The sequence below is a fragment of the Bipolaris victoriae genome, assembly GCF_000527765.1.
Source record: "Bipolaris victoriae FI3 unplaced genomic scaffold scaffold_54, whole genome shotgun sequence".
NCBI classification, from domain to species: domain Eukaryota; kingdom Fungi; phylum Ascomycota; class Dothideomycetes; order Pleosporales; family Pleosporaceae; genus Bipolaris; species Bipolaris victoriae.
The window spans coordinates 68012-82581 of NW_014575338.1; the positions used below are offsets into that span (position 1 = coordinate 68012).

The 14570-nt window shown below is 54.0% G+C and overlaps 7 protein-coding genes across 7 annotated transcripts; 4 read left to right on the forward strand and 3 right to left on the reverse strand.

The window, feature by feature from the left end:
• Positions 1–581: 581 nt before the first annotated feature.
• Positions 582–884, reverse strand: COCVIDRAFT_102085 (hypothetical protein; the record flags this gene model as incomplete). The annotated part of the gene is made up of 1 exon (XM_014700035.1): positions 582–884. A coding segment is annotated over one exon (303 nt), but the record flags the coding sequence as incomplete, so codon positions are not given.
• Positions 885–1337: 453 nt separating this feature from the next.
• Positions 1338–1959, forward strand: COCVIDRAFT_38720 (hypothetical protein; the record flags this gene model as incomplete). Its single annotated transcript, XM_014700036.1, has 2 exons — positions 1338–1452; positions 1580–1959. 2 exons carry the CDS (start codon positions 1338–1340, stop codon positions 1957–1959), a joined length of 495 nt encoding a protein of 164 aa, XP_014555522.1.
• A 464-nt stretch (positions 1960–2423) lies between these two features.
• Positions 2424–3850, forward strand: COCVIDRAFT_38721 (hypothetical protein; the record flags this gene model as incomplete). Its single annotated transcript, XM_014700037.1, has 3 exons — positions 2424–2956; positions 3007–3384; positions 3433–3850. 3 exons carry the CDS (start codon positions 2424–2426, stop codon positions 3848–3850), a joined length of 1329 nt encoding a protein of 442 aa, XP_014555523.1.
• A 411-nt stretch (positions 3851–4261) lies between these two features.
• Positions 4262–5939, reverse strand: COCVIDRAFT_38722 (hypothetical protein; the record flags this gene model as incomplete). The annotated part of the gene is made up of 6 exons (XM_014700038.1): positions 4262–4279; positions 4386–4463; positions 4693–5062; positions 5111–5149; positions 5259–5603; positions 5839–5939. The coding sequence occupies 6 exons, from the start codon at positions 5937–5939 to the stop codon at positions 4262–4264; spliced, it is 951 nt and encodes a 316-aa protein (XP_014555524.1).
• A 1336-nt stretch (positions 5940–7275) lies between these two features.
• On the forward strand, positions 7276–8074 carry COCVIDRAFT_16928 (hypothetical protein; the record flags this gene model as incomplete). The annotated part of the gene is made up of 2 exons (XM_014700002.1): positions 7276–7483; positions 7785–8074. 2 exons carry the CDS (start codon positions 7276–7278, stop codon positions 8072–8074), a joined length of 498 nt encoding a protein of 165 aa, XP_014555488.1.
• A 735-nt stretch (positions 8075–8809) lies between these two features.
• COCVIDRAFT_102165 (hypothetical protein) lies at positions 8810–11525 on the forward strand (the record flags this gene model as incomplete). The annotated part of the gene is made up of 2 exons (XM_014700039.1): positions 8810–10095; positions 10145–11525. 2 exons carry the CDS (start codon positions 8810–8812, stop codon positions 11523–11525), a joined length of 2667 nt encoding a protein of 888 aa, XP_014555525.1.
• An 874-nt stretch (positions 11526–12399) lies between these two features.
• COCVIDRAFT_27578 (hypothetical protein) lies at positions 12400–14448 on the reverse strand (the record flags this gene model as incomplete). The annotated part of the gene is made up of 2 exons (XM_014700040.1): positions 12400–14347; positions 14405–14448. The coding sequence occupies 2 exons, from the start codon at positions 14446–14448 to the stop codon at positions 12400–12402; spliced, it is 1992 nt and encodes a 663-aa protein (XP_014555526.1).
• Between the last annotated feature and the right edge of the window lie 122 nt (positions 14449–14570).

Below are 14570 nucleotides of genomic sequence, written 5' to 3' on the forward strand. Positions count from 1 at the left end.
ATGGGTCTAGCTCGTCCTTGGTCTTTATTTTCCTTGCTTATTCAAAGGTGGAATAACGAGGGGGGAAACGGAAATTGAGTTGTGATGTTCTTGTGCATATGGGGCCTATCATGAGTGGGGTATTGCTTTGTCAGATGGATACTAGCTCTCTACGTACTTGGTATCAAGCTGTAAAGAGATGGTCTGCAAACACGCTGGCGCGGAAAACTAAAACTCGATGAATGTCTGAGTCGGATGCATTTTTCCTGGCAGCAAAGCAACGCTATGCAAGACATTTGCGGGGACGGACTGAAAGTGTCGGTACAAGAGTGGGGGTTCGGCGTTCATTTGTAATAACGGCTGGATGCCTTATCGTGGGACTAGCAGTTGCGAAGTGTCAGATACGTAGTTGGGCCGTCTCAGCTGCCATGGGACCGATGACTTCTTCGGCAGCCGCATGGCACTAGGGCCGGTAGAACATGATGTAACACGGTAATGGTACTGTCGACTCAGCAGCGCGCCTTGGTGTCCGTGAAGGTGGTTGTCAGTAAGCAGCAGTGCGGGTGTAAGTACGGATGCGTAGTGTGACGCTCGCGCGCTCGTCACGGTGATGGCATGTAGGTGTTGAGCGGGCTTGGTTGTGATGAACTAGTGGCCTGGGTATGGTGGTACATACATAGTAAGTAGACGAGATGAATGGGCCATGGAGGCCGGGGCAAAGGAGCGCGCCTATCGTACTGCCAGGGTACTTGGTATTGAGAGCATGGGAAGCTTGGAGATCGGTGTAAATTGAGCCCGCTGCTGTGGTCCGACTCATGGCCGTCTCGGCTCGAGTCGTCGTCCAAGTCAGGTCTAGCGCAGTGGCCCCGCTGTTTTGGTGGTGGTGGCTGGCTTGACGTGGTGGTTGTTCGTTCTTGGGGGGGTCATGACGGCCACAACAGGCGCGCCACGGGCATGCAGCCTGTCTTGGCACTCACTGCCTCTCACTTGGTGCCGCCCGGCAGTCTCCGCGCGGCTGCCGTTGCGACTGTCGTTGCAGAGAGTCACCACCGGCCATGCATCCTCGAACATGTACACTAACTACACTCCATCCATCCACACATCCACATATCCACGCATCCACACGTACCCACATGCTCATACACCCATATGCACACAGACATACAGTACACACACATGCCACACCCAGGCGCCTGGCGACGTCAGACCCCGGGCCTCAGCTGGACGCGGTGGGGTCGCCAGAAGACGATGGACCCCAAGGCATGCGAAACAGGGCATTTGCAGTGCAGCCCAACATGCACGCATCCGGCCATGGAGGGTGGAAGGGACCACGGGCTGCCCTGGATACATAAATTCCCATGTACTGGGAGAAGTCATATGCCCGAAGGCGTGCCGACCGCCTGCCGGTGCTAGTAACGGCACCGCTTCCGAATGACAACGGGCCGCTTGGGCGACGCACGCTCTCGGGCCATAGTTGGACTTCCTACTAGCGAGCCAAACATAGAAACCCACTACGCACAAACACTCGCCGTCTGGGGGGCCACGCTGAGGATAGGCAACAGGCGCCCTTTGTGGCGGTGCTAGACGCCCGTGTCCCAAGGCCTCGACGGCACCAGCAATGTCCTCACACGCCATGTTCCTATCCAGGCCGTCCAGGCCGAAATCACTTGTCCACAGCTACTTTCCCTCTTGTACACCTCCGGCCCACCCGGCCCTGACGCTGAGAGATTGGATAGGCCACGCCGTCCAAAAGGGCCAGACTCGACACGGTATGGCTCTTCGTCTCGAGCGGGAAACCACAAACGCCACCAACCCTCGACATGGTACCTCAAGGCGTTCGTCAGTGCTCGCATAACTTCCCCTCCCAGTGCCGTATACACACATGCCACTCGTCGTCCTCAGTGGGGGGTGGCATCCGACTCCCCTCAGCGAATGGCCGTCGAAAACAGGTTGACGCTCTGGATCATGACCACAATCTAGTCCTCACTGAGCAGGGCAAGCATGCCTGCCATCACCCCACTTGAGACAATCGCGCAATACTTACTGATGTGTGGATACCCCCGGCCTACACCAGCTATTGCGGGTGCATGTTCTGTGGCTAGTCAACGGCCGGAGGGCTAGCACTGTCAAGGACTGGGTTGCGCATCCTTCGAGGCTCCAATCAGTCCCCCCAGCCGCAAAGCCGGGAAAAGCGCTCTGCCTCTGTTGGGTCTTGAAGCTCAGATACCGTGTTCCTGTATTTCCAGGCATCCCCCATGCAACAACGCACACCACTCGCCCATGTTCCAACATCAGGGTTTCAATGGTAATGCTGTCTTGGTGTAAATTGCCCATAACCTTCGTATAATTCCACACGTAGAGCCCTGTCCACACACCAAACCGTACGTCTTTACCCCCCCTTCTGGTCCCCTTACACGTCCGATGGTGCCTGTCTGCTCTTAAACATGACCCATTGGTCTTCCAACCCACATCAACCCAAGACGACGACCATCTCACAAAGACTTAGGGACCGTGCCAACCAGCATTTGTCTGTTCAGCCACCAGAAATTCCACAAATAAGGGGGCCTTATTCGTGCCGTGCCGCAACCTTGCCAACGCCCCGCCACAATCCCATTGATTATCAGACGCCCGGTTCGCACCTACCTTCGCTAGCCTGGAATACCTCACACATACTCGACGACACCTCACACAATCGCTCCTCTCCACCAAATTCCCCTGCCCAGGATCGATTCTTGGACTCCACGAACGCGCAACCCGCACACTTCTCTCTCCACGAATCTCATCCAGGCTCAGACTCGACAGTCGTGCCTACTACTAGTAACCAGATAGTCCGCACTGATCATATTCTGCCAACACAAAGTCAACAAACCCCCACGTCGCCGTCATTGTCTGCATCTACCGGGCACTCGCTCCAACTCCAATCCCTGGCAGACTTTGAGCAGTCGCACGACCCAATCCTCGAGTCACAAGATATGAGGTACGAGACCCCGCCGACTGTTGTGACCGAATAGCATCTCATGTACACAGCACCTTGGGCTTCATGATGCCTTCTTCGCAATATGGTATGGGCCATTATGGTTCTTCCCAGACATCCTACGCACCTGGCTACCCACCGCCCCAACCCTATGGAGAGCCAAGGGCTTCGGCGCCAGGCCCATATGGCCCACCTTACTCTTCCAGCCCAGCCCCAAATGAAAGTCAACAAAGAAGAAGCGAACAGCACGCAGTCCAACCGCCCTACCCACCTCAACACCCTTCACTTCCGCGAAGCCCATATGAGCAGCACTCATCGGATCACATGCGAGCCAACCCAGCCTCTATGGGTACCACCACGCACACCTACACTTACTCCAACTCCCATAGTGCCATCCCCAATCAGCCGCTGGGAGGCAATGCCTACCCGCCGTAAGTTTGTCGAGCGCATCAAGTATGCTTCCCACTAACAGGAGATAGACCACAGCTTTACCCTCCTAGCTCCTATGCCGTCAGTGACTATCATCCATTACCGACCATGTATCCACCAAACAACACAGCGCCTGCTACATACGCAGCATATGATTCACCATCGACCGCTCCAGTTTCTAATGCGTCAGTCCCTGCACTCTCTTCGTCGCCAAGCACGCAAGGCAACCCAGTAATGCCGCGAGTCATCAACTCACGACCGAAACCTCAATGCTGGGAGCATGGATGCAATGGACGACAATTTTCTACATTCAGTAATCTGCTGCGGCACCAGCGAGAAAAGTCCGGAACTGCCTCCAAGAGCACCTGCCCCCGATGCGGGGCTGAGTTTACCCGCACTACTGCAAGAAACGGACACATGGCGCATGACAAATGCAAGCCACGCAGGCCGTCAGAAACAAAAGGATAGACGGGGATATTTGTCTCAACGTTCGATTTGTCTAGACATTTCCAGCTTGCTGCAAGCGGCCGCAAGGCGCAAATATAGTCGGCGCAATCCCGACATTATCAGATGCCAGGACACGGATTATCAATGTCTCGAAGCGGAGATGTGTGTCAGTACGCTAACGCGCAAGGGAAGCTCCCGACGTTCTGTGAATAAGCCAGCTGGCCGAGAGAGAGCCACTCAGGAAGACAAGGCATTGGGCCTTGTAAACTGCAATTCCAGCCTTGCGCGTGCGGTTTTTTCTCATTGTGCATCCTTGGGTTGTGGGGGGGGATTTATTGATCTAACAGGAGCATCACCAGGCGTTATATATCAAGCGTTCAGCGACCAGCAAATGCATACGGGTTTATGTTTCTTGTAACCCACAGTTTATTATCATGTTTTTTCTTGGTTCTTATGATATCATGTACATGGAATTTGGAAGGGGACACAGAAGGGGACAAGGGGACAAGGGCATGTCGAGTCTAGAATGTCTACGTTCCCTCGCACAATGGCTCACACAAGCACCAAGTTGGGTCAAACTCCTGGCATCGCGTGGCGGGGAAGACGGCCCTCGGGGAAGCAGAGTGGTGGCCGCCTGTCCGCTGAGAGATCGCAGCGGGAGGATTTTTTGCAGGAATCAGCAAAGCAGGAACACGGAACACTTGCTGCTTGGGGATTCTTCCCCTGCCCCCCCATGGATCAACCCGGCTGTTTGGTTCGTGAAAGAACACATCTACGCTGCTGACACGGTCTTCCATCTTAACCCAGGGTCCGCAGAGGGAGCTTGTGCGAAAAAAAAAACGCAGCGTCGACGCTAAACCGACATAGCAAAAATCTAGGCAATGCCGAGGTAGAGACTTGCTCAGCGACTGAAATACCGTCGAATAGACTCGAAAGGCGCGAAATCGCTTGGACGTAATTTCAAGGGCATGCGCACCAACAATTCCAGACTCGTTTTCACACTGCATTACATTAGCCAAGGCCAGGCGGGCGAGGCTGTCGACCAAAAGGTCGCACGGCCCCTCTGTCAGATTCGAGTAACGATCAGACGAGCGGGCCGTTGTCGCCACGACTTGAGGGCGGGAGTGGGAGAGGCCTCGTACAGGAGCAGCGCATCCATCGTCCAGGCGAGCGGCCAGCCGTGAAGCGATGACGGCGAGGGTTCCAATCAGGCGCAGCACGTTTTTCTTCTGACTGTATCCGGAGCCTCCCAGAGTCAGCAACCATGACATGCGCGACTACCGTGCGTCAGTGAACCATGCCGTTGGGACGTGAGCATCTCTGCAATGCCGCCATCCGTTGGTTGTACATACATGCTGTATGCAATATTCCCTGGGCTGGTCGTCGCCCTGTTCGTCACCCTGTTCGTCACCGGGCAGCGGGACAATACTTGGAGCTAACTGCCTTGAACGTCGTCCTTGTCTCGGAAGCCGTTAGCCGCGATGCGTGGGTGACTATCGGGGGTTGCGGGCTGGCAGTTGCAACACCAAATCTACCGCAGCATGGCGTACATAGATGCATGCATAGGTGGATAGCACCGGTGACGCGGGCATTTCCGGTCTGACACACAGCTCGAGTGGTACGTAGTTCAGCGTCGCTCGACGCCAGTTGCATCGAGAAGGTGATTGAAGCTTCAGCGTGCATGCTGCCAAGACCGTCACTGCAGCTGAAGACAGCGCCTCGCGGTTGAAACTCGAATAGGAATCTGCGAACAGATATGGTCGCTGTAGCGGCCCTCATTGGCCATCAGGCGAGGTTACGAGGGCGGACCGCAGTACTACATCCAGGAGCAGACGGCAGCTATCTCGACTGGCGCAAGACCTTCATCTCTCCTACGTAGCAAACCGGACGGCTACCCTGCAGATTCTCACTCAGGGCCTCCATCGGAACCAGAGCCTCGGAATCCCCCCCTTGGTTATGCGCGCTTGAGTGCTGCGCGCAATAATAAGTAGCTTCCGATTGTTAACTACTCGGGATCTCGGTCCAGGTGGTTCGGGCTTGATATCGAACAGACGCGCCGAGGGAGAGGGGCCTTGGCTGTTTCCCACCCACTCTGGCCCCACTGCAACATGCTGACCCGAGTCTTGCTGCTGACGTGTGGACTTTAAGGCGAGAAGCGTTGCAAGGGTCAAGCCAGCGGGGGCGCGGCTGCGCGGGAAGGATGACAGTCACTTGATCCCTCGACCCAAACTCCCGCAGGGATACGACAGAGAAAGAGAGAGGGAGAGGGACAGACGTGGCGCAAAGAGAGTTGGTTACCCGACAGGCGACATGTATCATGAGGCTAAGAAAGAGTTTCCACACTCGGACATAAGACCTCTGGCGGGTTGAACAAGCGCGGTAGAATCGCCGGACATTATCCGGTAGCCGGCTATGACGTTAAAATACAGCATGTGATTGACAAGATTGAAAGAAGGGGACCCTGGCGATATTGCGACCAAGCTCCGCCGTTGTGCGGAGACCGAGAGTGCCGCGATCCAGGTATCTGACTGCCCACTTTTTTTCCTTTCTTGCCCACACCCAGCGAATGGCGCAAAACAATTGTCCGTGGGATGTTTTTTTCTCGTTGCCGGACGATTCACCGTGTCAGGGTGCAATCGCCGGCGGCACAGTTGCAGCCCCGGTCGACTTGGCCCATCTCAAAACGTCTGAGTCGTATGGTCTACTGAGAATAGTATGGTCGGTTGCCTGAAAGAGGCCCCACATTACGATGGCCTTGATTGTTCGACCTGATACGAAAGAAAATGCACCTGGTGCGGCCAAGAAGTGATGGACATTCGCTACGTCTGTATCATACGATCTCGACCGAGCGGCGACATCACAGTCAGTAGGTATGTGCATGCATGAGTTAAGTATATCCTAGGGGGAAGTCGGGACATGTGGGGGCCAGCCTCATCTCGTATTAAGCGCCTTGACAAGGTGATTCAGACGCGCAAAGGGCGCCGGGAACCTCTCCAGAACCGAACTGGATGTGCATCTCTGGGACTCCGCACCGCAGGTGATATACACTAGGGTAGAAGAGCCTGTGAAGCTCATTATAGGCGACCCGTTCCCTGGCGGAGACTTGACACGGTCACTGCAGCCAGACCATGACGGCGATTGAATCGCCAAACAACTGACTTGCATACTCGCTCGCGTGGTAACCCATCGCGCGAGGGAGCAATGGCCCGAGTATACAACCCATGTGGTGACCTTGTGGGCACCGCACGAGGCTTACCTGCATGTTCCCTGGTTACGCCAAACCCCAGGACCATGGACGTAGCTCGCAAATACTTACTCGGTTGTTGGCTATGCCGCTTCAGACAGGCTGCCGTGCTACCTTCGAGAAAGCCGGCTAATATCAGTTGCCGTTCGCTGCCTATAGTAAACGGTCAGGGCGCTTGCAAGGAAGCGGCCTTCGCGTGGAGATGGTTGATTGTGAGACGAAACGGCAGCAAGTAGTCGATGGTTGCAAGAGACTGCCTGCTACTGCAGTGCGACCTAGGAGACCCGCAATTATAGACGTAATGGGGTACGATACGGCCGAAAGCGGTATGCTAGTCGTTGCCTCTTTGGCCGCTACTGCTGCCGGCCACGGCTTGAATGTGGTTGCGTCGGCATCGGCATCTTCGATCTGTATGTGCTGTGCTATGCAGTCAGCATGTCTCAGTCATGTGCTCATTGCTGGCAGCTTCAGAAAACAACTACTAACAGTGGCGCATATGGGTACGAAGAAAAATCTCAGTGAAACAGCGCCGATTTGACTATGCCGCAACACCTGCTTCATGCAGAAAAGAGACAACGTCACAGCCAATCAATGCCTGTCTACCAAGTCTTTTCGTCTTTGTTTACTAAACAAGTACTGCACCAGCCCCTGGAACCTTATACTAGAACTGGTGTTTCTTCGGCTCCTGCAGTGGATGCTGATGCATATTAGTGCCACCGAAGCTCAAAAGTAGATATGAGTGGCCAATGCGTGCCCATACTCCAGCTTCGGCCTGCTTTGTCCCCTGGGGTATTACGGGGTGTCCACAACGACGACAGTCTGGAGCATCTTTGAGTTGCCGGTTTTCCGGTCAAGAACCCACTGTGACGAGTGTGAAGTCAGGCAAGATCTGGGCCCTCGAGTGCATAACATCATCTACTGCGCCGCAATGCTACGCAACTCCTGCGAGATATAGGGAGGAATCACCAGTTGACTCGACAGTACTGTGCAATCAGACCTAATGCTCCTACAATAGTTTCAGATGACACTTCAGGTACAAGAGGGTGGAAAGGCGTTCCAATACGACGATTACGGGTGACGTGAATGCTTTAGCAGCCCTTTTACTATGCGATATAGTGGTAATGGCATACATATGGAACCAGTTCACAGCAAGTGTTAACAAAATTTATACGGATGTGAGCACTCAGCTACGCAGCCAAAGGGCGATAGAAGGGCGTTGCGTCTTGTCACGATTCACATGGGAGCCTAGCAACGACAAATGATGGCTTGCCCCACTGAACGGTGACTCCCCGCAGCCCCGAGCTCGGACCAATGGCTAACATCACGACAAGTTGATACTTGTAACCTCTGGTGACCGTCTCATACCACCATATCGCTTGCCATCACCTGCTTCACTATCTCACTAAATCGAATATACAAATGTCTTCCTTCAGTCTGTGATCGCCTCATTGGCATCTTCACGCAGCTCCCCCAACGAGCTGTTTCTAGCTATCGTTTGACGAAGTCTCACCCATTACTTGTGCTCTACACCCGTCAAAATGCTTCCTCTTTTATCGCAATTATTCCGGACGCACTTCTTACACACTAACTCGCGATCATTACCACGTTTACACACCGTCTCTGCTAAAAGAACACCTTAACACACCATCTGACAAGTTTGGCACATTTCACATCATCCCAACTAATACATAGAAGGTTGGACGCTTCCAGCTGTACCCAAATACAATTTCAACAACATGGCTTCTATATTTACTTTCGATCCCGACCCGCCCCGTGTTTCGTCGCCCTGGGCGGCAACTTCAGTTGGCGACCCGACGGAACCGTCGAATACCTACCAAAAGACCAAGTCTCCTCTTTCAAGAATCAGCGGCGATGGCGAGCAGCAAGGACTACACGGAGATCCTCTAGCAGATGCAGTAGACTATACAAATATTACCAGGTTGGAGGCGGAGCCTCAGGATGGTCCAACAGAATATAAGCTGCATCTACTTCTGAGGCGGCGACGGTCGTTCACTCGAACCACCACTGGTCGGCATATGTCTGGGTCTACGCGCCGAAGTGATATTCCTATACCAGGATCGGTGGGCCGCAGCGTATCCGAGTCGGGCCTCGTTCAAAATACTCCCCCACCGTTGGCCTCTACACAGTCAAAGCAGCATCGTCTTGAGCAGCTGACGACGCAGCTGTTGTGGCGGTTGCAACAGTCATGTCCTTATCACATATCCTCATCGAAAGCTCCCGTGCTTCCTCATTTCCCGGGCGATGCGTGCCTCTCAGCCCCTGAAATGCCACAACGGCTTCTGCCTGGGCTTGAGGAGAGCAAGGGGGCGCTCTACGAGATTGGTGTCGCTGATGACGGCAGCATTGTTGGTTTAGCAGAGGATGAGATGGAAGAGAGTCTGAACAACTTGCGCGCCATGGCTGCGAGTTTGGGCTGTGGGGTAGAAGTCTTGCGTAGGGTCCCAGTCGGCGAGTGTGAATGGGTTGAAGATGCAGGAACTACACAGCAAAGAGTACAGCGATCACAACTATTGGTCGCCGAGGCTCTAGTGCGTCCGGAGCAGCATCTCGTGGATCACACAAAGAAGAATCGTAATGGCGCTTATGAGAACACGTCAAATGCAGCAGACAACAACGCAGCTCTGGCCAAGGCCCCACAGGCTACCAGTGAGCAGATGCGGGTGTCAGTCACCGGAGCCACTATGTCTGGAAAATCCACTCTACTCGGCACGCTTTCTACCGCTACACTAGACAACGGCCGTGGAAAAAGTCGGCTTAGTTTGCTCAAACATAGACATGAGATTGCATCGGGAATGACCAGCTCCGTCACCCAAGAGTTGATAGGATATCGTGACGCGGACGATCACACGCAGGTCATCAGCTACGGGTCTGGAGATGTATCGTCCTGGATAGATATTCATGCTGCAGTTGAGTCTGTAGAAAGCGGCAGACTCGTGTTTCTTTCGGATTCTGCCGGCCATCCCCGGTTCAGACGTACCACTGTTCGTGGAATCGTTGGCTGGTTAGTTTACTCTATTTTCCATGTTTTTACTAGGGCTGATATGGTACAGGCAACCACATTGGACGCTTTTATGCGTGCCTGCAGATAATACAGAAGATTCCTCTGGCAAGCTCGGAGCATCACCCACGTCAGAAGAATTACTTGGACCAGCTGCTGCAGATCTCGACCTTTCTCATGCCCACTTGGAACTATGCCTTGCTTTGGAGCTACCACTTGTGATTGTCATCACCAAGTATGATCTTGCTACCAAGAACGGGCTGAAAAGTACTTTAGTCAAACTCTTCTCGGCCCTGAGAGAGCACAACAGGAAGCCCTGTCTCATCACTGACTCTTCGACGGCAGTGCTGGAAGCCGATTTGCATACAGTCGAAGCAGCCGATCTTGAAGAGACTGAAAAAACACTCTGCTTGCTAGAAGACTCCCCTCTCGCAGCAGTACCTGTAGTACTCACCAGCGCAGTCAAAGGAACAGGCATACAGAAGCTGCATGCGTTCCTGCGCAAGCTTCCTATGCCCAAACAGCCAGAACAGCCACCGCCTGAGTCACCATCCCCGCTTTTCTACATCGAGGATGTCTACAGCGTGGGCATGAGCGCCCCGGACGAGCAATGCGCCATCATCGGTGGTTACATCCGCTACGGCTCATTATCAATCGGAGACGAATTACTACTGGGCCCATACCCCGCCGACGTCAGTTCCGACGACAGCGACAGCGGCAGCGCGCGACCAAATCGCAAGCCCCTAATAACGCAATCCCGATCCTTCCCAGGTGCCCTCACCACAAAATCCAAAAACGCCTCCCTGCGTGAGAGCCATAGCGAGTGGCGCCGCGTCCGCATCACATCGCTTCGCAATCTTCGACTACCAGTGCGGACGCTGCTGGCGGGTCAAGTAGGCACCATGGGCATCATGCCCGTAGAGTCGCCGATGGTCAACACGTCCATCAATCGTATCAGAAAAGGCATGGTACTCGTAGCTCGCGAGCCCAAGGCGCACAAAGTCATTCGAGTCCGGTTTGAAGACAAGCAAGCACAGGGCGTTCGGGACCTTGGTGTTGGAAGTGCGGTCATAGTGTACATCGCTAGTGTCAGGGCGTCTTCCAAAGTCGTTTCTGTGGCTGCTGAGTCTCCTGCTACGCAGCCAAGCAGTGTCGATCGGAATGCTGCTGCTACTGCTGATGATGATGACGAAGATGGGTTTGGGTTTGGGTTTGATAGCGAAACGGAGGATCAGGTGGATGCTGCGGAGAGTGAGCCTCCGAGTGTCGTTGTTACGTTCCAGTTTATTGCTTCGCGGGAGTTTGTAGAGGTGGGTGCTAGAGTGCTTGTTATGCCGGGTGGTGGGCTGGGGATTTCGGGTGGAAATGAGCGGGGTGCAAAGGGTATGGCTGGGCTGGAGGGGTTTGTTGGGAGGGTAATTGAAGATGTGTAGTGCTAAGTTGTTGGAAGGGTTTCTTAGTCACGTTAATGACTAGAACGATGTCTTTGATTTTGTTTAACAAATTGTGTTTTTCTATTTGATGATTATTTTCTATTGTAAAAAGATATAATATAGCCTCCTCACTTGCAGGTATCGCAATATAAAAACACCTAACTAACCATTCAACTTGAGCAAATTTACATCTTGCTATGCACGACATCACGAGATGAACATATAAAGACGAAAAGATGTCGCACTCTACTTCTCCCCCAAAATCACCCATCTTCCCCTTCCATCTCCCTCACACCCTCATCACCACCACAGTACCCGTCCTCACCCGACATTGCACTTCCCCTAATGAGGTCGCACAACCGGCTAGAGTACAAAAAAAAAGTGGAGGAGAATCGGCGCAAGCAAGACAAAAAGGACAGAAAACGAAGAAAAGGTGATTGTGATCGGAGGGATGATGTGATTGGAGTGCACGCCTCCCACCAGCTATCCAGACGAAACAAGGCTCTACCACGCCATCCTACGAGAGGAAAGGAGGACAAACGATGTATCGTCGGCGACTGGTATGGGAGACTTGGATTGATCTCTCGCAAGGGCTATACTGAGCAGCAGGAATGAGTCTGGTCGCTGAGCTCCACCTTAGGCCGCGAGGTTCTTTTGTAGCTTGGAAATGTTGGGTGAAGGGAAGAGAGGAAGGACTAAGAAAGGAGGTGAGAAATGTAGAGATGCTTACGGTAGAAGGCTAGAAGAGCTGATCGTGATAAGAAGATTGGATTATTTTTTTGGGGATATCACAAACAAGGCTTCAAGTATCCAACGGTTCAACAAATGACGAGCTTTGTGTCGCGTGCTGTCTTGGGGTATTCATGTACTGCGGTTAAGCTGCAGAGGATGCAAAAAGGACCTTGCGAGGTCCGCCTGCGGTCAAGTTCTTTGAAGCGGCACCGTTGGTGACGCTGCTTTCCATGCTTTCGAGCATTCTGTCCATACCACCAAGGTCTAGCTCGCCGTGAGTGAGTAGGGCCTGGTCGGTTCTGGTGGTTGTTTCCTCCTCGAGTTGTTCGCGTGCAAACACAGCGTTCATGTCTCGTCCGAGAGGTTGGCTAGTGCTTGCAGCTATGACTAGGCGATGTTCCAAAGATATAAGTGTGTCTCTTGCAACGGCCATGCGTGAGGCCTGTGTCGTAGTGTCAAACTGGGAGACTGAGGTGATGGCTTCTCCGCAGAGTGACACGTCTTGGATTTGGAGACCGGGACCGGGCAATGCGCTGCCATTGCTAGCAGAGACAGTGCGAGCCCAGAACTTAGCGAGGTCTGCTATCCTGTAGACTTCTGAACCGTACCAGATGATGACCGAGTCTTCTGAGGTGCCATTGGCCAATGACAAGGTGGCGACGGAGATGCCACCACGCGTTACAACAGCCGAGCTCGTCGAGGTTCCTTGGAATAATGCTTCTTCCTTTCTGCGGCGTGTATTGGGTGTCATGGGGGCCAATGAGTTGCGACTGGCGCGTTTCGGGCTGGAGGGACCACTGCTACCTGCGTCTTTTTCTGACGTTCCAACATAACCTCGTAGAGAGAAGACTGAGGGATCTGCTGGCGGATTTGGACCAGACCGATCGACATCCCAAACTCCCCATTCGCCGTCTGCCAACAGGGCAATGATATGACGACCATCCGAAGCCCAGGCGGCATCGACAATGGCTTTGCGGGAAGCAAGGACCGGAGGCGTGAGTGTAACATTCTTGACAGGCTCAAATGCTGTCCTCAATGTAATTACAAAGGCACCTGGCTCAGAAGAAGCGCCACTCATTCGTTGCTTGCGATTAGGTGCAGCAAATGGGTCGTATATCCGTGCGGTTCCTGCGGAATCGGTAATGAGCAATTGGGAGTGTCGACGCTTGGGATATTGGGCGGTATTGAAAGCGACTCGGGATGCGGGTTTGCGCAGAGTGAGCGTCTTGCATGGTACGACAGGGTGCGCGACTTTGATCGCCGTCTCAGACAGCTCAAAGCGGAAGATCCTCAGCAGACCTCCTAGCTCGGCAGAGTGTGAGGCTACAAGCAGGTCGAAGCCTTCCTCGCCACGCGGTTGGGAGCGCGGGCGCGACTGTTGCTTGCGACGTCTGCCACTTGGTGTCGCCCCGGTCTCTCCCTCACCATCGATGTCCATGTCGTCTTCTACGTCTTCTAATACACCAGGCTCATCCCTGGCAGTCCAAGTCATGGTGACGCCCCGAGGGATGCTTTGGTGGCCTTGGATCTTGACGATCTCCTCACCAAACTGTGATGTTGAACTAAATGGACTGGCCTTGGCCGCATTCGGAGGAGGACTCAATGGCAGCGTGATTAGACGCACGGTAGAGTCGGCGCATGCGACGGTGAAGACAATGCTTTTGCTGAATATGGGCGGTGTGGTGTCTCCTGGACGCAGAGCAGACGCATGGGGTATCTGGGGCACAGCGATGTGACGGACTTGGGTGCTGAGGGATAGCGAGATGTGCTGAACGATTGAGGGATAGGGCTGGTCTGGGTCGAGCTCTTCGTCGTCCGCCTCGAACTTAGCCTTTGGTGGGGGTTGAGGGGTGGATTTTGCAGGCGCGTCGTCGTCCGAGTCGATGATCATGATCGCATCGCCGCTGGTGCCGTTGACCTTGGGCGGCTTGGCTGGTTGTTGGGGTTGAGGTTCCGACTGCTTGAGCCGCTTACCGCCTCTCCAGAGAATGCCGACGCCAGTCTCGTGGCCATAGAGAACAATGGTGGAGCCATTGGGAGCTCTCACAGGGTAGACGGCCGAGGTGAGGACGCGATGCCGAAGCTCATACCTAGACAGCGGTGTGGTCAGTGGCAGTACCGAAAAGTGAAAGGTAACATGAAATTACCTCAGCTGTGTCAGCTTGCCCTTGGTGGTGACAATAGGCTCCATAGCGACAGGGAGGGTGTGTATGGGTGGGAGCGAGTGAAGGAAGGTCGGAGGTGATGCGGAGGTTGAACATTTCGGGCAAGACGCGCTCGAGGCACGGCCATAGCGCGTCACCAACAAAGAGA